Source organism: Furipterus horrens, unplaced genomic scaffold (genome assembly GCF_987537825.1).
Source record: "Furipterus horrens unplaced genomic scaffold, mFurHor1.1.pri manual_scaffold_9, whole genome shotgun sequence".
NCBI lineage: Eukaryota > Metazoa > Chordata > Mammalia > Chiroptera > Furipteridae > Furipterus > Furipterus horrens.
In genome coordinates this window covers 52,888,723-52,911,732 of record NW_028327179.1, presented here as the reverse complement: position 1 = coordinate 52,911,732, position 23,010 = coordinate 52,888,723, and the positions used below count along the sequence as shown (strand labels likewise).

At 40.2% G+C, this 23,010-nt stretch overlaps 1 protein-coding gene across 11 annotated transcripts in view; it reads right to left on the bottom strand.

Annotated features, from left to right (window-relative positions):
* Positions 1 to 1,287: 1,287 nt before the first annotated feature.
* The window catches only part of LOC150001756 (uncharacterized), a 112,701-nt gene continuing 90,978 nt past the window's right edge, over positions 1,288 to 23,010 (bottom strand). For all 11 annotated transcript variants that reach the window (XR_016512942.1, XR_016512941.1, XR_016512945.1 and 8 more), the window contains one exon: positions 1,288 to 2,061. Coding sequence is in view for 4 of the 11 variants with exons in the window: in XM_090286742.1 (XP_090142868.1) it covers positions 1,982 to 2,061 (80 nt within the window). In the remaining 7 variants the exon portion in view is untranslated. The remainder of the gene's footprint in view (positions 2,062 to 23,010) is intronic.

Genomic DNA, 23,010 nt, shown 5'->3' with positions numbered 1-23,010 from the left:
AGAGGAGTCATTGAAATTATAGGAGTGCTTCAACCTGCCTTTAAGAATTTGCAAAGCCAACCACAAATCAACAGATTCTAAAATCTCATAAACACACAGGGATGAGAGCACATGCTTTTACAAGTGCCAACAGAAGCCCTTGGCTAAATAAACAGTGATGGGTTACTAGTATAATCAAAATTAACCTTTTAAAAACAAATAGTAATGAGCCACAGCTTAAGCTAGTAAACTGATTTTTAAAGGGGCACAGGACAGAATTTAAGAATCATTAGTAAAGTCTACACACTCTGAAGCAGTGGTATGCTGGCTAAACACAAAGCCTATGGACTCAAACAGCTGTAGTTCAAATTCTGGTCCTGCCACTTGATAGCTGTGTGACCTTGGGCAAGTTCCTTAACCTCTCTGGACCTCAACTTTCTGTCATTTAAAGAGAGAATGCTAGTAAAAATGCTTAGCGTAGTTTCTAGCACATAGTACACACTAAATAAAAATTTGTTGTTAACTAGCTTGAAATAATTTGCATTTTTCTGTGGATGCCTAAACTAGTAGGCCTCTTTTGATCTGAATATGGCTAATTCTAATAATGAATCATTTTGTAAAAACACATGCCTTCCCTCATCTCTCTCTAGCCAGAATCATCCATCTTAGCATTTCTAAATTCCAGACCCTCAGAAACTGAGAAAGATAATGAATGATGAGTCCTGTTTTAAGTGTTGGGGTGATTTGTTATGTAACAATAAATAACTAATATAAAGGGATATTCTGAGTGTTCTCACTGCTTTATATATAGAAACTCATTAATATTCATACCAATCCTAAAAGGTAAGCACTATTTAGTAGCCCTGTATTTTTTAAAACAGAAAGAAAAGAAAATGAGGCAGTAAGAAGTTAAGTGCTTAGCCAGGGCCATTCACTTCAGTGAAAGATCAGAGATGGAAATGAGTTGGTCTGGTTCCAACCTCTGTGCTCTTAGGTACCACACTGCCCAGCTTTGAGTGTGGGAGTTGCCTTGAGAAGAAAGTATTTGTATTTCTTAACTTATTCTGAATAATACTTTCTACACTAAAAATTTCTACTCTGTTAGCATTTAAACATAGAACATTTTTAGAAATTGACTCCAGTTCAGGACATGATTTTTGACTTGAAGTAAACATTATTTTCTTCCAGAAAACACATTTCTAATATTGTTAAAATATCATTGGGGAAAAGCATTCAGTAATCAAAAATTCATTTCACTGCCAAGTTATTTGGAAGCACTCAGATTGTTCAAAAAAAGGCATACCTCTTTCAGCCCATCAGCCATGTTTATTTATTCAGTGAATATATGAGACATTGTGGAGGAAATGTAAAAACAGCTAGCAGTGGATCATCCTTGAATTCCTACCACCCTAGTTAATCTGCATAATTTGACATTTACTAATACTGTCTTGTACAGGGTGGGACAAAAGTAGGTTTACAATTTTTTTATGGAAAATAATACAATAATTAATAAATAATAATACAATAATAAACTCTGTGTTTTGTGTACTCACAACTGTAACCCCCCTTTTGCCCCACCCTGTTTATATCTCTTGAAGGTACACATCAGGGTGTCAGCAGTGATGGAAGCCACAGGATGAACACAATATACATATTTTAGAACAAAAATCTGACCTGTTAGTAAAAATTTAAAACATGTTTAAAAATAATCAAATATATTATTGTTACTAGTGAAACGCCATCTGCTACCAGTGGCAGTATCTAAAGGAGAAAATTTTCTGAGACCCGTACAGGAGAATGTGGTTCTGTGGTATGGTTTATTGATGATGTAAAATTAAGGGATTCCCCTACTGACTTCCCAATGTCCTATCTTCATCTGTTTTTCCATGGAAAATGTCCAACGTTATCTTCAGTAGGGCCAGTATGAAAGCCACTGCCCAGAGTTTATCCTCCATATCAATGTTGAATCCAGTTCAGCATCCAACTAGCTCAGCACAGGTTTTCAGCTGTAGTCCATTTCAGGTTCCCTCCTGGAGCTTGCATATGGAGTTGTGCTACCATGGACCACGTGGCTGCATGATTCTGGGAAAGAGAGAGCACAAATGAACAAGGCAAGTTCATTGCCAGCTGGGCAAGAGAGAGAGTGGCTCCCTCCTGGAGTTTATGGGCTACATGGCTGCTAAGGCCATGTGGCAATGGAAAGAATAGGCAAGGCAAGTACACCGTGCTAGTGCAGGTCTCAAGGGGGGGGGGGGGGCGGGGAAGAGAGAGAGAGAGAGAGAGAGAAAGAGAGAGAGAGAGAGAGAGAAAGCTTCTATGTTCCCTGGGATTATATTGGATTTGGGATGGACCTGGTGCTTTCTCAAAATGGTCAATCAACTTCCCAAACTTTCTTGAACTTTGGTTGGTCCACTTCCCAACCAATCCCATCTTTCCCCAGGCTAGACTAACAGGCCTCTATGGTCTATTTTGAGTTCTATTGCACATGTGCCTGCTTTCAACCGGAGTGTGAAGCTGTAGCTTCCTGGCTAGCAAGCAGACTTATGCTTCCTAGTTTATTAAACTCAATGTCTAGTTTCCTAGCTAAATACTGCTGGTAACATTATGATATGAAATACAAATTTTGTTCAATTTTAGGATAAAAATCAGACTTAGAAAAAATACTCAGCCTTGGGTTACCTGAGGCCATGCCCTCAGACTCTGGGGAGGTTCTAACCATTCTCTTGCATGGATATGGGTACTTGCATGAAAAATATTGAGAAGCCTTTCTCTAAGACTACAGTGGCCCTAAAAAGGTAAGTTGAGAGGAGGTGCTAATGAAAGGCCTACAACAGGGCAATGGGCTTAGAGGGAGATGTTGATGGGCCAAGCCAATGCAGACACCCTCAAGAGCTACCAAAAAGGGGACAAGATTATTCCACTCACTCTTACTTCCCTGTTGATCTATCCATCCATTCATCCATTTTATAAACCTTTATTAAATGCCTCTTAGGTATCTAGTATAGAAATAGATGATAATGACAAAAAATGTTTAAAAAATAGACTGCGATATCAAATAATTTAATGTCTATTGCAAAAGTTCTCAAAGCTCTTCCTGCCCCAACATACAGGGGTGGGCCAAAGTAGGTTACTAATTTTAAAAACTACAATAATTAATTAATTAATTAATTAATAATACAAGAATAAATTCGGTTTCACATATTAACAACTATAAACCTACTTTGGTCCACCCCTGTATTCCACCAGTTACAAAACCTCTGTGGATACCATCACTCAAATCCACTTGCTCCATTTAATTTGTTCTATGTGTAGACTCACACCCTGGAATTTGATGTTTCAGATCCATTTTTGTTCCTGCCAATAATAAATCTCTAGCTGTATTCTGGAAGGCAGGAATTTATCAAGTTTATTGATGTATTGCCTTGAAGCATAAAGGGAAAAGACACAAACATGGAGTCTAAGGATTTTCTGTCTGACAAAGAAAAATAACCATTTATATAACTTTTAAAGGAACAGTTCTTAATTCAGATATCATTACCCCTGAAAACCAATTAGCATAAAAGGCATTCAGAGGCTTTTAAAGGCTATATTACACAGGAGATAGATGTCTGAAACCTAACTGGATCAAACGAGGGTTTTTTTCTCACAAAGATATGTTTTAATTTCAAAATACAGGCCAATCCTTCATCCTGAAAAGGTTTTCTGTTTTCAAGTTTATGTAATATGTTTCTCCTAATTAGTCTTACTGTTTACTTGCCCTCCCTTCTGCACCTGCATCACTTAATCCTCTGACCTACGCAGAGTTCCTTCTGTATTTTACTTCCCAGTTTAGAAGCAGGATTTCACTTGCAGGAACTGAATAAAAATGCTAGGGCCTAAAGAAATCTTATACATAATAAGAGAATGTACAAAACATGTTTTAAAGAAAAATATGTATCTATGCTTTCTAACCCTCCCTCATCTGGAATATAGATAGCACTTTCTCTTATCCACCCCTACAGGAAGTTTGGGCTGTGCAACCATTCACCCCAAGCCCCGCTCCCAATACAGTATTCCCTCACTTATCATGGTATTACATTCTAGACACCCCCCCCCATGATAGGTGAAAATCCACAAAGTAGGAACTTTACATTTATTTTAGTATTTATATATATTTTAAGGCTTTATAAACCCTTCCCACACACTTATAAACCATTCCTAGTCCCTTATTAACCTTTTCCACACTTTTATAAACACTACTTATCTTCTTAAATATATTCTACACTCTTAAACCTACATAACTTTAACAACATACATATACAGTACTGCAAAATCCCGTGATATAGCGATAAATCTGCAATAAATAATTAAATATAATATTTTTTTAAATCCCGCAATACAATGAGGCTGTAATAAGTGAACCACGATGTAGAGAGGGACTACTGTACCCCAGTCTCAGCCAAAGTCTCAGACCAGCCCTGCTCAGCTAAAAAGAAGGACGACAAGAATACGCTCCAACTAAAGTTGGGTAGAGGGAGTAATCTTTCCCAATATTTATTTAATCAAGGCCTTGACTAAAGGCAGAATCTGGAAACTTTTTTTCTGACCAAGATGGAATAACAGGAACTGTATTTACCATCACTTCTGAAACAATAAATAAATATATATATGAAGTAAATATATATGGTTTTCAAGACACTAGACACCAGGCAACAAAGAATGTGATCCCAAAGAGACTGAAAACAAATAAGAAATAAACCAAGAAGAACTTGATGGATTCTCTAAGTTAAAGAAATGCACCCAAAGGACAAAGAAGACCATGACAGCTAGAAATCCTGTGATTTGCATGCAGGGCAGAGTACCATAGAAGAAAGAATTGCAGAGCAAGAGTGAGAGAAAGAGAGAGAAGAGAAAGAGAGCACTCCAGAGATCTGAGGAGGGTTCCTCTTGAGAATTCAGCTGAGTACTGATCAAACCATGTGTGCAGAGAACTGGCTGAGAGGGTTAAAGGAAATAGTATCTAGAATATATGCAGATCCAATATTAGTGGCTTTTACTTCTAACCAGACAAAAAGGGGCCACATACCTGACAAGCTCAGAGGAGGCCTGCATGATGCCCTTACAGACTAAGAAACTGAAAGTAACAACATAGGATGGTCTGATATTAAAACTTTTAACTAAAAGCAAGTCATGGCAGGTAGTTATGTCATAGTTTAGTATCTTCCCTGACAAAGGTAAATCTTTACCTTAACTGAGTCTATTTTCTTTTTACATCTAACATACCTTTGGAAGCTCTGAGTAATCCTTTTCTCATACCCCTCAAGATACAATCTCCCACCAGAGCAGCAAGATCTCAGAACTCCTTATTGTTATCTTGTTGCTTCCTCCTCCTGTGCACCACCTCTATGTGCTATTAATGTTCATTGTTAACTATACTGTACCCACCAACGTAAGAGATGTATTTGTCTCTCCATTTTACTTTTTATCCAATCCCAGAGACTTCCCCACTTTGCTTTCTCCGAGCTCCCTAATCTAACACCAATGGACTCAATGTAACCCCCTTACATCTCCTGTTTTGATTTTAATGTATAAAATAAGGTGAAAAACTGCTATTCTCTAGAGCATTTTCTCAATCTGTTGTGTGTTTGCTTCCTGGCAATTGTCATCAGTTTGCCTCAAATAAACTCATAAAAATGCTTACAGGTTTGGACATTTCTTATATTGACATAAAAAACAGAGCACCACTGAACTTTGGAAAACATTAAGTTGCCTAATATACATACAATTAAAGTCTCCAAAGAAGAGGAAAGAGAGGGAGACACAGAAAAATATGTAAATAAATCATAGTTGCAATTTTTTTAAAATTGATTAAATTCATAAACAGATTTAAGAAGTTCAATATATGTCCTTAAATACATTCTAAACTTCCAGCCAAGATGGAGACCTAGACAGACACGCTATGTCTCACTCCACAACTAAGAAGGAATACAACTACCTCAAAATTAGAGACAACCAGAAGTTTCAGAAAATTGAGCCACATGAAAGCCCAACAAAGATATAAAGGAGAAATACTCATCTAGACAGGTAGGAGGGGCAGAGCCAGGGCGGAGAGGATGCAGTGTGGTGGTGGCAGCAGATGGAGTGGCAGAGGCAGAGGCAGAGGCAGGCTGGCAGAAAACACAGTCACATGTTTTAAAAAGTCAGAGGGACACCTGAAGACCATTCCCAGCCCCAGACCAGACCATGCAGCTCACAGTCCCAGTGCCTGGGAAACTCAAGCCTCATTGTTTCTGACTGTGCAAACCAATGGGGGTTGAGGTGAAGAAAGAAACTACTGGTCTCTCAGCAGAGTCCGCTTGCTTAAAGGGCCCCCATGGTCCTAGAACATCCACAGACCACCCACTCTGGGAACGATGGCCAGGGCAGCAGCTAGAGGGGCACCAGTCCAGTGCAGAAGTGGGAGAGGTGCCTGGAAAAGGGGTGAGTGCTGGGCAGGTGGCATTGTTCCCTATCGGACCCCTCCCTCACATACAGTGCCACAAAGTGGTGAAACAGGTCGCCCTGTACTGATGAATCTTTAAGGCTCCACTCCTTACAATGTAACAAGAGCAACAGTTCTACCTGGGATGCAGAGGCAAACAAACACAGGAGCCTGACAGAATGAGGAGACAGAGAAGTATGGCCCAAAATGGAGAATGGATCAAGGTTCCAGTGGGAGAATTAAGCGACAAGGAGATAGTCAACCTAACAGATGAGGAGATAGACAACCTAACAGACACAGAATTCAAAACACTGGTGATAAAGATGCTCACAGGCTTGACAGATATGCTTGAGGACGGCAAACGCATAAGAGAAGAAGTGAAGGCTGTGCTAAGTGAAACAAAGGAAAATCCACACAAAACCAATGATGAAAGGAAGGAAACTGGAGTTCAAATCAATGATATGGAACATAAGGAAGAAAAAAACAGTTAACCAGTTCAGAATGAGGAAGCAAGAATTGGAAAAAATGAGGAAAACTTCACAAATTTTGTGAAGGAGATGGACATACAGGTCCGGGAAGCACAGAGGGTCCTGGGCAAGCTGGACCCAGAGGCGACCACACCAGGACGCATCATGACTGAGATGCCAAAGATGAAAGATAAAGACAGAGGCCTGGGGACAGCAAGAGAGAGGCAGAGAGTTGCCTATTGGGGGGGGGGTGCCTGTAAGACTATCAGCTGATTTCTCAGAGGACACTTTGCAGGCAGGAAGGGACTGGCAAGCAGTGTTCAATGTGATGAAAAGCAACCCACAACCAAGATTACTCTATCCAGCAAAGCTATCATTTGGAATGGAAGGGCAGATGATGTGCTTCCCAGACAAGGTGAAGCTAAAGGAGTTCATCATCACCAAGCCATTATTATATGAAATGTCAAAGGGACTTATCTAAGAAAAAGAGGATCAAAACTATGAACACTAAAATGACAACAAACTCACATCTATCAACAACTGAATCTAAAAAATAAAAACAAAATCCAACTAAGCAAACCAGAATAAGAACAGAAATCATAAGTATAGGGATCATTTGGAGGGTTATCAGCTGGGAGGGGGGAGGGGGAGGACTGGGGAAATTGCGCAGGGACTAAGAAGCATAATTAGTTGGTACAAAATAGACAGGAGGAAATTAAGAATAATATAGGAAAGGGTGAAGCCAAAGAACTTAAACGCATGACCTACGGACATGAACTAAGTGGGGTGGGATTGCTGGACAGAAGCGGGGCACTGGGCAGAGGGGAGCAAAGGGGGAAAATATTTAGAACTACTGTAATAACATAATCAATAAAATATAATTTAAAAATAATATAAATAAATAAATAAAACTTCTGTTCTTTGAAAGAGACCTTTAAGAGTAAAAAGACAGCCTGGCTGGTGTGGCTCAGTGGATTAAGCACTGACCTATGAACCAAAAGGTCATTGGTTCAATTCCTAGTCAGGGCACATGCTTGGGTTTCAGAACCAGGTCATCAATATTTCTCTCCCTCTCTTTTTCCCTTCTTTCCCCTTTCCCTAAAAAGAAATAAATATTTTTTAAAAGAATGAAAAGACAAGCCATATATTAAGGAAAAATATTTATTAATCATATATTCCATAAAGGACGTATATCCAGAATATATAGTGAACTCTCAAAACTCAGTAACAAGAAATAACCCACCATAAAAAATTGGGCAAAATATTTGGACACTTCACCAAAGAAGACATTAGGAGGGCAAATAAACACATTTAAAAAAAAAATATGCCTAACATCATTAGGCATAAGGGAAATGCAAATTAAAGACAATAAGCTAACATTGTACAACTATTAAAATGGCTAAACTTTTAAAAACTAAAAACACACTAAGGTTGGTGAGGTGTGAAGGAACTGGGAATCTCATACACTGGTAGTGGGAATGTATTAAATGGAGCAAGGACTTTAGAAAATAGTATAAAAGTTTCTTAAAATGTTAAACAGACTCCAACCATATGATCCAGCCATTCCACACAAAGACCTGCACAGAAGTGTTCATAGTAGCTTGATATGTAATAGTCCCAAACTAGGAACAACTCAAATGCCTACCAACAGGTGAATGGATAAACCAACTGTGGAATATCCAAGCAATAGAACACTATTCAGCAATAGAAAGGGATGAGCCACTGATACATACAACAACACTGATAAATCTCAAAATAATAATTCCAGCTGAAGGAAGTCAAGCAAAAACATATACAAGTTGTATGGTTCCATTTCTATAAAATTATTTAAAGCACACACTAATCTGTAATGATAAAAAGTTGATCAGTGGTTGGGTAATAAGGTGGAGAGACAACAAAAAGAAATTACAAAAGGGCGTAAGAAAACACTGGGGAGTGATAAATATGTCTGCTATCTTGATTTTGGTGATAGTTTCATGGACATATACATGTGCCAAAACTTATCAAATTGTATACATTAAGATGTGCAGTTTATTGTGTGTCAATTATACCTCATTAGAGCTGGTAAAAAATTTAACAGTGGTAAAAAGAGAATAAATGCTAATTTGATCAAACCAGTAAATGTCAGGAAAGGGACAAAGAGAAACCAGCAAAGTAGAATAAACAATAAACATCATGCAAGTTGACAGACGTAAATTGAGCAGTATCAATTGTCATTAAATGTAAATAAACTGAATTACCAATTAAAAGTGAGAGTGTCAAATTGACATAAAAACAAAATCTACTCTGTATTATATACAAGCAAACAGATGTAAAAGTGACTTAGAAAAGATGAGATTAAAGGAGTGGACAAGGGCTATCAGGCAAAAGCAAAGAAAGGGAAAGCAGAAGCAGCATATTAATTAAAATGAACATAAACAACAATCTACTAGATGCAGACTTCCCTGATCTGGAATTTTTGAATTGTAGTAAATAAATTATTTACTAAAATTTAATAGATAGGTGTTAAAATGGGATACTTACTAACATGATTGTATAAATGATGACCCAAAAGAGAGGCCTGTATTGATTTTTAAATTACGAATCTATCTAAATTAACTATTTTTTTCACAAGTATGTTGTCCTTCTTGGAGGTCTTGGAATAACACTACTTGCTCTGAAAGCTTGCTTAAATGACGCATTGTGCTGGTCTTTTATGTTTTATTTCCAAGGGTTCTAAGTTGTTGCATCTAAGTAGCTACATGTACTGAGAGTCTCTGGGGTGCAAGTCATGACATGTAATTTAACCCATGAGTTATTAGTATTTTATCATTTGGAAAAAGGCTGGAGGATGCTAGTTTAATTTATTATTCATTTGTTGATCATTGGTGGTCAAAAGATATGACAAATCTTGGATAAAAAACATATCTTGTCATTCCTTTTAATTGTGGAAGTAGGATTTTGGCCAATGTGATGATTGCTCAGTGTATTTTGCTGTTCATTACTGCTCTTATAATTGGTCCAGAATTTCTATCAGTGTACAGAAGAGAAAGACAAGGATTGTGTTTAATCTACAATGTGCTTTGAATGACCATCTACAAAGGAACAGAACTCAGTACATACTCACTGAACTCTTTAAATCAGTCCTGCCACTGGGATAGTCTGGAGCAATGTTTCTCACACATTAGCTTGCATCGGAATCACCTGAGGCTTGTTAAAACACAGATTCCTGGGCCCCTTTCCCAACTTGCTGCCTTAGGAGTGCTGGGGTGGGGCTGAGAATGTGCATTTCTAAGAATTTCCAGGTGCTGCCGCTGCTGATGACTGGGGGACCACACTTTGAGGACCATTCATTCTGTTTCACCTGTTTGCACAGCTTCAGCCTTTGGCTAGTTCTCTAGCTGTCTTTGGCATGAACGTATCTGGTAGTACATGTCGTGGTACCTCCCCCAGACCCTCCCTCCACTATGACCTACTGCCTCAGTGCCCAGCGGTACCTCCTCCTCCATTAGCCTCAGAGACCTGGACACTCAGAGACCTCTTGCGTGGCCCTAGGTAGCAAGAAACAGGGAACACACACAGGTAACTCCAAAGGCATCAGCAAGGCAGGGAGAAGGTAAGCCTTCTCTGCCTCTTCAGCCTCTGGCTGTCATAAGGATGATGGGTGACGCTGTGGCCGCTGCCACTGGAGTCAGTTGGAAGCATGATGCTGGTAAGCCAGTGAGAATCAATCCAAGCATTGGCTCTGCCATAGAAAATGTGCAGTCAGCAATGCACACACACACACACACACACACAGGTGGGTGGGAGAGGAAATGGGAGGAGCCTGAAGGGTTCCTGCAGGGTAAGGGTTGCTGGGATCTCTTTGCTAGTTCCCCCTGAGATGCCAGAATGTCTCACCTTCTAATTCACAAACCCCTCAAAAACATTAGGTCTAAGAAATGCAGGGCAAGAAAGAAAACATATATATAAAACATAAATATAGGACTTCCGGTCAAGATGGAGGCTTAGGCAGACACGCTAGGTCTCCCTCTACAACTACAGTGGAATACAACTACTTCAAAACAAAGGATAACTAGAAATTCCAGAAAATAAAGCTACACGGAAGCCCAACATATGAAGTTATAAACCAGCGGTGCCATTTGGGCAGGTAAGAGTTAAAGAAGGCAAAGCTGTTTGCGGAGCGGCGGGGCGGGGCGGCGAAAAATCCTGGAGGCAATCAAGCCCCTGGCGTGCGCGACTCCAATCAAGCCCCTGACGTGCCCGACTCCGGCGCTGGGGAGCAGCCGCAGCATCGCCTTGAACAGTGAGGCCCAGGGGGGCGGGAGGACGGATCCCGGTCTCCTAGCTGAATAACTGTGTGAATCCATCTTGGACCCCCGCCCCCACAGAAAGCACTACAGGGCTGCGAAATAGGTCGCGGACAGGCAGGCGACTCCGATCAAGCCCCTGGCGTGCCCGACTCCGGCGCTGGGGAGCAGCCGCAGCATCGCCTTGAACAGTGAGGCCCAGCGGGGCGGGAGGACGGATCCCGGTCTCCTAGCTGAATAACTGTGTGAATCCATCTTGGACCCCCGCCCCCACAGAAAGCACCACAGGGCTGCGAAATAGGTCGCGGACGGGCAGACGCCGGCGGTCGCTGATTTGTGACGCGTACGCAGGCACTGCCCCCTGCCCCCGACAGCCGGCCCAGGAAAACAAAACGCATCTGTCAAAATGTGGCAGACAAATATAGAGATCCCGGTGACACAACTCACCAGACAGCAGATAGAGAACCTGACAGATGAACAGATAAGAAACCTGTCAGAGGCTCAGTTCTGGGCCATTGTTATCAGGTGGCTTACAGAATTCACAAAAGAGCAGGAAAAAGATATGAAAGAAGCGAAAAACTTTCATAACGAAAGGAACAAAACCACATACGAGACAGATGGTGAGGAATCCAGAGTCCATTTCAACAAACTGGAATATGGAGAAGGAACAAGCAGTCAACCAATGCAGCGAGAGGAAATGGCAAACAACAATGAGAGGATCAGAAACCTCTGGGACAGCTATAAAAGGCCCAACATAAGAATCATTGGTTTGCCAGAGAATGAGGAAGATGAACTAGAACTTGAAAAATTGAGTGAAAATATAATAAAGGAGAACTTCCCAGACTTGGGGAAGGGAATAGACTTGCAGGTCCAGGAAGCAAGGAGAGTTCCCAAGAGACTGGACCCAGGGAGAACCACTCCAAGACACATTATAATCAAAATGTCAAAAATTAAAGATAAAGAGAGAATCTTAAAAGCAGCAAGAGAGAAGAAAAGAATTATGTACAAAGGGGTCCCAATTAGACTATCAGCTGACTTCTCAAGGGAAACCCTACAGACAAGAAGGGACTGGCAAGAAATATTCAAAGTAATGAAAATCCAAAACCTACAACCACGAATACTCTATCCAGCGAAATTGTCATTCAGAATAGAAGGACAGAGAAAGTGTTTCCAGGACAAAATAAAACTGAAAGAGTTCATTAGATCCAAACCACTGTTATATGAGAAGTTAAAGGGACTGGTTTAAAAAACAGAAGCTAGGGAGATGAAACAAAGGCAAACGAAACAGGCAACGAGAGTGGAAAAGGAACTGTGGGTAAGGGAAACATAGTGGGGGGAGGCCAACAGGGAGGGGGAGTGGGGAGAGGGAGGGAGATGATATAGGAATTGGGGATCATGGTAGGAGGGAATGGAATAGACGGAGAGAGGTTGGGAGGAACTGTAAGCACAACTAATGGACATAATCTAAAAGGGGGGGACAACTAGAGGGAGGGGGCCACCAGGTGGAGGGGAGCAGAGGGAAGGGAAAGTGGCACAAATGTAATATTTTAATCAATAAAACACATTAAATCTGAAAAAAAAAAAAAAAACATAAATATAGACAACAGTGTAGTGAAAGCCAGAGGGAAAGTAGGTGGGGGTAGGTAGAGGGGTGCAAGGGTGGAGGATGGGGCCAGAAAGAAACTTTGTTGAGGCAATGGGTGCAAAATGCAATGCACAGATGATATTTTGTTGAGTTGCACACTTGAAACCTGTGCATTTTTGTGAACCAATGTGACCCCAGTAAATTGTTTTTAAAAAAAGAATAAATTTATGACAAAAAAAGGAAAGAAAAATGGAGGGCAAGAAACAATGGTTAAGCTGACCATCTTGTTTTTTTCTTTCATTTATTCAACAAACATTAGTTTGAGCTTCTGTGATGGGTTTTGGGTTAAATCTTGAGATCCAAAAAGAACTAATCATGCTAAGTGAAATAAGTCGGACATAACCACATGACTTCACTCATATGTGGGATATAAAACTGAAAGTAACAAATGAACAAACAAAAAAAATGAACAAAACTCACAGACACAAACAACAGTATGGTGATTGCTAGAGGGAAGGGGGTTGAGGTGTAGTAAAGAGTAAAGGGGGTCAAATATATGGAGACAGAAGAAAATTTGATTTTTGTGGTGAGCACACAATACAATATGCAAATAAGGTATCATAAAAATGTACACTTGAAACCTAATCTTTTTAACCATTGTTATCCCAATAAATTTAATTTAAAAAATAAATAAAATTTATGCTAATATTGTGACTGAACAGCACTGTGGGGTTCTACTTCTCACCACTCCATAAGCAAACTTTGGAGGCAGAGGCTTGGTGAAAAAGGAGTCTTTAATTCAAAAGCTACATGATTTTGGAAGAGTGGCAGGCTTCTGACTGAGAGCCCATTCCCTTTAAAACCCCCAAAGAAAAATAACTGTGCCAGAACAGACCAGTCCTAAGTTTTGCCTGGAATTCCTTCTCCCATTTAAAAGACCGTCCTTTGGGAAATGCAGGTGGCTGCAGCACAAGCATCCAGGCAGCTTAGCTGGTTCCCAGTCACAGTCTGGCCTCAGGTGTCTTTTGGAATCTGTGTGCCCTGGCATCCTATTTGTTGCATGCTGCCCTTTTCTTTCCACACTGCCCACCAGCCCAGCACCTGCGCCCTGTCCCTCTGGCCATCGGCTCACCAGTGTGTCCACGTGCTCAGCCTAGCAGGACCATGCAGTGCAGCACCAGTCACCCATGCCATCACCATTTCTCACACAGGGAGAGGCCCAGGAATGCTGCCAGACAATGTCATCTCCAGGGCCCCGCTGGCCTGGGAACTCTTCGGACCCCAACCAAGTAAGCAAGAGGAATGAGATGCGTATCGCCACATGACCTCCATTTAAAAATACAGGCCCAAAATCCCATGCATGGCAGAAGCATCCAAATTCCCAGCCAATCCAGGCTGCCACCCATTACTCTCATCAGCCTATGCAGTATCTCTGCCTCTCCTCCTGCCACCATGTTAATCTCCACAGTACATGTGTGTTATGACATCTTCAGCCCGTGCATATGCTGTGCAAGCTTCCTCTGGCTGTGTCATGAGTCATGCTCATTTGTTTACCCTTCTATGGGGGTGTGGAAATCTGTCATATGTCAGCTACAGTTTCAATCCCCCCTACCCCCTACCCCCTCCTTAGGCACTTCCCAACCCACCTCAGGGGTCCCAATGCCCAGTGATCTGGCCAGATCCCCACTGTAACAATATCAAAATTTAAAAAATCCCTTTCATCAAGTAATTCATAGTCTGGTGTAAGAGATGGACAAGAAATAGGTAGTCCCAATGAAGCACCATGAGGGGCAATATACACCGTGGTTAAGAGCTCTGCTGCTAGAGAAATACCCAACTCCAAATCCTGTGTGACCTTGGCAAAGTCACTTAACCTCTGTAAGTCCCCATGTCATCTGTAAAGCAGAGATGATAGCAGTGTGTACCTCATAGGTAAGTCTGGTTTAAGGTCTAAATGAGTTAATACATGAAAAGTGTTTAAAATGTGCCTGGTGTAGAGTCCTGATTGCTAGTTCTTATCAATATTAGCAGGACAAACAGAAAGATACTGAAGACATGATTCAGGGGAGAAGCCAGAGACCCAGACATAAAACAATCTCTGAGAGCTGCAGCTGGCCTTATGTAACAGAATCCCAATCTCCTTCTAGTGTAAAAGCTGTGGTCTAGAGGTGCCATCCAGTTGCCCCTACTGAGTACCCTGAGTGTCAGGCACTAAGCACAGTACCCAAGAGAATCTCTTCTGCTTGGAACAACTAGGAGTTAGGGAGAAAAGGAATCATCCTATTTCACTTGGATTCAAGGGCCTCAGTAAAGAAGAGCCAGGGGTGGTTCCCATGTTTGGGCATGCCCCTCCTCCATCCAAGGATCCTCAGGACTTAGGAGCTGCATCCTCCCTCTCTGTGCATCTCCCCTCCTCCCCACCCAGTCAATGCCTCTGCTCCATCTCTGGGCCCATTTTCCTCTTCTTTTTGTAACTGCCACTGAAAGCCTGTGACTCTGTACATACATTTGCTCTCTTGGCCAAAGGGACTACCAACCCCCCGCCCCCCCCCCCCCTAGCATGCCCTAGCTAGAAACTTTCAGAGGACTGTGCGTCAAGGCTTTTGGGCACATAGCCCTGTTGATGAATACTCAGGTTAGGAAAGGACACAGGATGACACATGAAGAATGCTGGAGCTCAGAACAAGGCTGGTGACTTCCTGAACAATGACTCAGGCTGGGAGATAACAGGCCAGCCAGCGGGCAGCTCATCATTGTGCAATGCAGACCATACCCTCCTCTCAGTCACCAATCAGGAGGTGGCCATGACCATGTGAATCACCCTCATGCTTAGCTGGAGTGTGTGATCTCCAGCTGCTGATCTTCCAGCACTCACATGCCATAAAGGTGACTGACTGAGTGAAAGGAAGAAATGACCAATAAATTCAGTGGGTCCCCAAGGTCTGTCCTCTTGTTTTTCTGTCTACCATTTGTCTCCTTCAGTCTCCTGAACTACAGTTAAGAAAAAAAGGGGAGGAAACAAGCCCTGAGAACAAGCTGGAGGCTAATTTCAATGCAAAACACTGGGTGTGACCTGGCCAGCATCCCTCACAACTTCCAGCTCAGCCACCCTATGCTCCTAGTGCTGAAAATACCCAAGCATCTGATGGAGCAGCTGCAGCTAAATTTAATTCTGGCATACCGGAGCTGGTCTGGGTGCTAGAAGCAGCAGAGTAGACCTACAGATGCAGCCATCACAAATGTAAGAGCTGCCAGCTATAAAGGACAGAAACTGTGATGATGATGATGACACCTGGAAGAAAGGAGAGCAGGGAAGAGAGGTTCATGGTCTAAAGGCAGGTCTCATATCACAATAGTATCACCCTTCATCCCGGTGCTGCCATCAGATGAGAGACCAGGCAGGTAGCACAGATGAGTAAAAAATGAAGATGGAAGGAAAAGGTAATGGTGGGGCCTGGGATGAACTACAGGGCAAATGTCTCATTTAAAACTATTCAAATTTCTAGTTTTAAATAACACCATGTTAGCCAAATAAAATCTTGCATTATGTCTGCAGAATTTCAGTGTGACTGACACCTGGGTGTAGGTACGTGGGGTAGGCAACCCCATGGTTACTATTTACTATCAGACATTAATTCTTTGTTTCTTCAGTCACATGTTAAATGCAAACAGACCATGGGCTTTAAGACTTCTTAGCTAACTCAGTTATTCTAACTAGTGCCCATGTTTAATAAAGAAAGAAAAAGAAAAAGAAATAATCAGCACACACAAATAAACTAATTGGTAAATTAGTATTTATAAATATGTTCAGAATCAATTAAAGTTTACCTGTGTAAAGTAGCAGTTATTGAATGCAAAGAACACTGAGCTTGGAGTCAGACAGGCTTGAATCTAAATCCTGGCTCTCATACCCATGAGGAAATTAATTAACTTCCCTAAACTGCAGCTTCCTCTTTAGTAGAATGGAAATAATAAGCTTACTTTGAATTGCTATGGAGATTAAATGAAACAACCCAGGACAGTGCTTGACATGAAATAATTCATTTTAAATAAATGTTGTATGAACTCTAATCATCTGAGAGCCAGGTTTTATAGGACAGCGCCTAAGAGTGAGAGGGAGAAGTTGGTGAGCCAGCCCTTCACCAAGTCAGAGGCTTCCTGCAACGTAGTTCAACCCTCCGTTAGTGCAGTAGGTTCTAAGCCACATGGAGCGACACTGCCCCCTGTGTCCATTTGCTGCACTGGAGCCACACTCAAGCTGAGTTGAACCTCACCTTTCTCTCCTTTGTCATTTGAGATGGAGAATAGGGTCCTGCAGACCTTCTTTGCAGTTGTTTCTACTCCATATGAGCCCCTCATGCTGTCATGTGTTGAGTTCTGTGGTTGTGGAAAACTATTATTTGAGACTGGAACAACCCAGCTTGTACAATCACCCAAGCTGCCTGCACTGGGGAGCATTTGCTTGGATTCTCTGATTCAACGCTAATGCAGATTGCTAGCCCTGACAGCATACTGGAATCCTTGGAAATATTTTAAAATAGATATCCATTTGTACATTATACCTCTCTCCAGACCAACCAGATTAGAATCTCTGAAAGTGGGCTGGAGAATTCATATAAAAAGAATAAACTCCTCAAAGGATCTCAAATTCAGCCAATTTTGAAACACATTGCTTTAACTCCTTACTGTGCTGCCCCGGCTCACTTCTTGGGTAGGCATTGGCTTTGCAAATAACACAAGTAAGAAAAAGACAGTGATGTCTGCGCAAGAAATTAGTGTTGCCGTGGAGCTGGAAAGCGAGTGGTGAGGAGCCAAGTAAGAGGGGTTAGACAGAGAGCAAAAGAAAGAAGAGAGATAGACACAAAGAAGGACATAGAAACAAAGGCAGGGAGAGAAGAACATAAACAGGCACCCAGAGAAAGGTGTGGGAAACAGAGGGAGTGGAGAGTGAAGAATACATATATATGTCTAACCATTGTTAATATAATGAGAATGGTTTACAAAACATTGCTATAACCTTGCAGCAAAGGAGATTGGACTGGAATGCAAATGCATGAACAATGGCAACTTCATGTACTAGTCAGTGGGTGTGGCTGAGTGAACATGTGTACTATGTGAGTACTGTGTGGCCATCGCATTCAAAATGAGCAAGTAGAGCAATGAATCTGAAGCTTGAACATTCCTCCACAGAAACTATTTGGGTGATTCTGAAGGCCACAGGTATGGGCAACTGGTGACCGGCAGCTTCATCACAACAATATGCCTGTTCATACATCACATCTTGTGCAGAGTTTTTTGGCAAAACATCAAATCACCCAGGTGACTCAGCCCCCATACAGACCAGATTTGGTGCCCTGTGACTTTTGGCTTTTCCCAAAATTAAATTCACCTTTGAAAGGGAAGAGATTTTAGACCATCAATACGATTCAGTAAAATGCAATAGGGCAGCTGATGGAGATTGGGAGAATTGTGTAAGGCCCCAAGGTGCCTACTTTGAAAAGTACTGAGGAGTCATTGTCCTATGTACAGTGTTTATTGTATCTTGCATCTTCTTCAATAAATGTCTCTTTTTCATATTAAATGGTGGGAGATTATATGTATATAATATATTTATGAAACAATATATTTATTTAAAAATTGTGTGTTTATTCTTACATGTTTAAACTTCAGTCACCTTCAAAGTACTATCATTTGATGCAATACATCTATAGACTTTTATTTTTACTGCTCAAAACAGTTTTTACCTCATTGATTTTTATACCATTTATGCTTCTGCTATTTTTTATTTCACCTCTTCCACATAAGCAAAATGTTTCCTTGTGATGACTTTTTTCATCCGGGGAAACAAACAAACAAAAAAAGTTACAGAGGGCAAGATCAGGTGAATAAGGTGTTGGGGCATAGGAGTTACGCCATTTTTGGTCAAAGGCTGCTGAATACTCAGTGTAGTGTGGGCAGGTGTGCTCATAAATCACTCACTATGAAATGGGAAAACACGTTGAAAGAGCCTTCAAAAAAATCCACTGAAGCTGAACTTAGTGTCTCACAACATGCTGGCTGGTATAGTGATATAACTGGGTTCCTGAACACTCACTTCGTGGGGGAAGCCCGTACTACAAGGGGCATGCCCTCCAGACACCTTTGGGACAACATGAAGTGTAACAGTATCCACATCATGGGAATATCAGAAGGACAGGAGAGTAAGGGGTTGAGAACCTGTTTGAAGAAATAATGACCCAAAACTTCTCTAATCTGGTGAAGAAAAAGACACACAAGTCCAGAAAGTACAGGGGGTCCTAAAGAAGATGGACCCAAAGAGGCCTGCACCAAGACACATCATAATTAAAATGCCAGTGCTTGAAGACAAGAGGAGAATCCTAAGAGTCACAAGAGAAAAGCAGTTAATTACCTACAAGACAGCTCCAATAAGACTGTCATTTGATTTCTCAACAGAAACATTTCAGGCAAGAAGAAACTGGCAAGAAATATTCAAAGTGATGAAAAGCAAAGGCCTACAACTAAGGCTATTTCACCCAGCAAGACAATCATTTGAAATTAAAAGAGAAATAAAGAGCTACCCAGAAAATAAAATGCTAAAGGAATTTGTTAACACCAACCAGTACTACAACAAATGTTAACTGGCTTTCTTTAAGAAGAAGAAAAAGGAAAAGAAAAAGAGGAAAATAGTTTAAAAATAAAATGGCAATAAATACGTCTCTATCAATAATCACCTTAAATGTCAATGGCTTAAATGCGCCAACCAAAAGACACAGAGTAGCTGAATGAATAAGAAAACAAGGTTCATATGTATCCTGTCTCAAAGAGATCCAAACCTCAGATCAAAAGATTCATATAGACTAAAAGTAAAGAGATGGAAAAAGATATTTCATGCTAATTTGAAATGAAAAAAAAAGCTGGGCTAACAATACTTATATCTGACAAAACAGAATTTAAATCCCAGGCTATAGTAAGAGACAAAGGACCCTAAATAATGATAAAGGGCAAGAGGATATAATCCTAGTAAACATTTTTGCAGTCAAAATAAGAGCATGTAAATATGTAAACCAAATCTTGATGGGCATAAAGGGAGAGGTCAACAAAAATACAGTCATAGTTGGGAATTTTAACACCAAATTGGCTTCAACGGATAGATCTTCCAGACAAAAAATTAACAAGGGGACAGTGGCCTTAAACAAGACACTAGATAAAATGTATTTAATTGATATTTTCAGAATATTTCACCCCAAAGCAGCAGAATATACATATTTTTTAAGTGCACAAGAAACGTTTTCTAGGATAGACAACATATTAGGACACAAAACAAGTCTCAATAAATATAAAAAGATTGAAATCATATCAAGCATCTTCTCTGACTACAATGCTATGAAACTAGAAATCAATTACGACAAGAAAACTGAAAAATACATAAAGACATGGAAGCTAAATAATATGTTATTAAATAATAAACAGGTCAACAATGAGATGAGACCAAAAAAGAGATCAAAAGATATCTGGAAACAAATGAAAATGAGTACACAAAAACCCAAAATATGTGGGACACAGGGAAAGCAGTTCTAAGGGAAAATTCATAGCATCACAGGCCCTTCTCAAGATAAAGTATTCTTGGCTGGCAACTTTTTTCTTTCAACACTTTGAAGATAAAGCTCAAATAATCAATCAAACTTTACCCATAAAGCAACTTGAAAAAACAACAAAGCCCAACGTGAGTAGAAGGAAGGAAATAATAAAGACCAGAGCAGAAATAAGAGTCTTAAAAATACAAAAGATCAGTAAATATAAGAGCTGGTTCTTTGAAAATATAAACAACATTCACAAGCCTTTAACTAGACTCAAGAAGAAAAAAGGAGGGAGGACACAAATAAATAAAATCAGAAATGAAAGAGACAGCTGCAGGACAACATGTCTAGCAAAGTTATCCCTCAGATATGGAGAAATAGACTTTCCTAGACAAACAAATGCTGAGAGAGTTTATTGCCACTAGACTTGCCTTGCAAGAAATGCAGAAAGGAGTTCTCCATGGTGAAATCAAAAGATGTTAGTGACATAAAAACACAAGAAGGTACATAACACAACACAACAAGAGAAATATACAGATTTAGAAAACTCTAATTCTGTAATACAATGGTGTGTTAACCACTTAATCATGGTAAAATATTAAAGAAAAATGTATTAAAATAACTACAACTACTATAATTTGATAACAAACAATATAAAAAAGACAAATTTTGACATAAAAAATATAATAAGGGACAAAAGAAGTGGTTAATCACAGTTGAGCTATAGAATTGGGTCTCAAGAGCTAAACACAAGTGAATCAGAGAACCACAGAGGTAGCAGCCAGAAGCCAGCACCATTCAAAGTTTCTGGGACATAGAGACCATGAATAGCAGTGGGCTACAGATGGCCAAGAAGCGGTCATAGGCCATCACAGCCAGCAGGAAGGCATCAGTGATTGAACATGTGCAAAACAAGTAGAACTGTACCATGTACCCCAGGAAAGAGATGGTTTTGTCCTTGTTTAAGATATTGAACAGCATCTTTGGCATGATGATCATGAACTAGCATAAATCTACAAAGAACAGGAGGGTGAGGAATAAATACATGGGAGTGTGAAGTTGATAGCTGACCTGAATCAGTGCAATCATGCCCAGGTTAGCAAAAAGTGTGACTCCATATATGAGAAGGAACAGAAGGGAGAAAAAGACTCTCAGCTCTGGGACATCTGATAATACAAGAAGAAGGAAGTCTGTCACAATGGTACAGTTCTCCTCCCCCATTTCAACCATATATCAGATTTGGGAAACCAAATAATAAGGTTTGTGTTTCTTCTGAGGTGGGAGTAAGAGAAAATACACATTTATATTAACTTAGAAAATATAGCATTAATCTCAAACAGTGTCAATGAAATTCAATTGTCAAAAAATTCTCAATGTTCAGTGTGTCAGTGGGTCCCACTGATCAAATTTAAAGTGTCATCAGAAAGCTGTGTGATTCCCAACTGTTATCTACCTCAATAAATTGAGTTAATGAATTACACACACACACACACACACACACACACACACACACACACACACACACACAAAATGGGAAAGTTAAAAGGTGGAGTATTTGTATGCAAAGTTAAGTTTCTATCAGCTTAAAATGAACTGTTTCATTTATAAGAGGTTTTATGTAAATCACATGGTAACCACAAACCAAAAATCTAAAGTAGATCCACAAAAGATAAAGAAAGGGGAAACAGAGCATTCCACCACAGAAAACCACCGATTTTAAAAAGGAGGTAGAAACAGAGAAAGAGGAATCAGTAGACTACAAAACAGCCAGAAACCAATAAATAGGAGGACATTAGCACGTCCATATATGTTAAAATTTACTCCAAATATAAAAGGATTAAATTCACCAAGAGAAAGTTATGGAATGGCTACATGGATTTATTTTAAAAACAAGAACAATAAGCTGTCTACAGAAGACACTTCTGATTTAAGGGCATATATAGGCTCAAGATGAAGGGAGAGAAAAAGATATCCATTTGGAAACCAAAGAAAGTAGGGGTAGCTATACTTATATCAGACAAAATAGACTTTAAGCCAAAACAATGGTAAGAAGAGACAAAGTGCACATTACATAATGATAAATGGGCAATTCATCAAGAATATATAATAATTATAAAACTATACACACTCAGCATCAAGGCACCTAAATATATTAAGCAAATACTAACAGATCTGAAGGGAGACATTCAATACAATACTATTATAATAGGGCACTTCAGTACTTATCTTTCAACAATGGATCAACCATCCAGGCAGAAAAGTCAACAAATATCAAACTTCAAACATACATTAGACCAAATGGACCTAACTGGCATTTAGAGAATATTCCATCCAACAGCAACAGAATACACACTCTTCTCACATGCTCAGGGCACATTCTCCAGGATAGATCATATGACAGGGGACAAAAATGTCTTAGAAAATTTAAGATTGAAATACAGGTACCCTTCGTATAACACGATACTTCCATAACATGGTTTCACTCTAACACGTTATGACTGTCGAAGATATCCAAGAATAGCTGGTAGAATAAACTGATGAAGTAACTTTGGTGGAAATGACATCTGGAATGTGCCAAGATAACTTAGGGGATGATAGCACTGATGAAAACAAAGAAGTTAAACAGTTTACTCTAAAAAGCATAAAGAAAGGC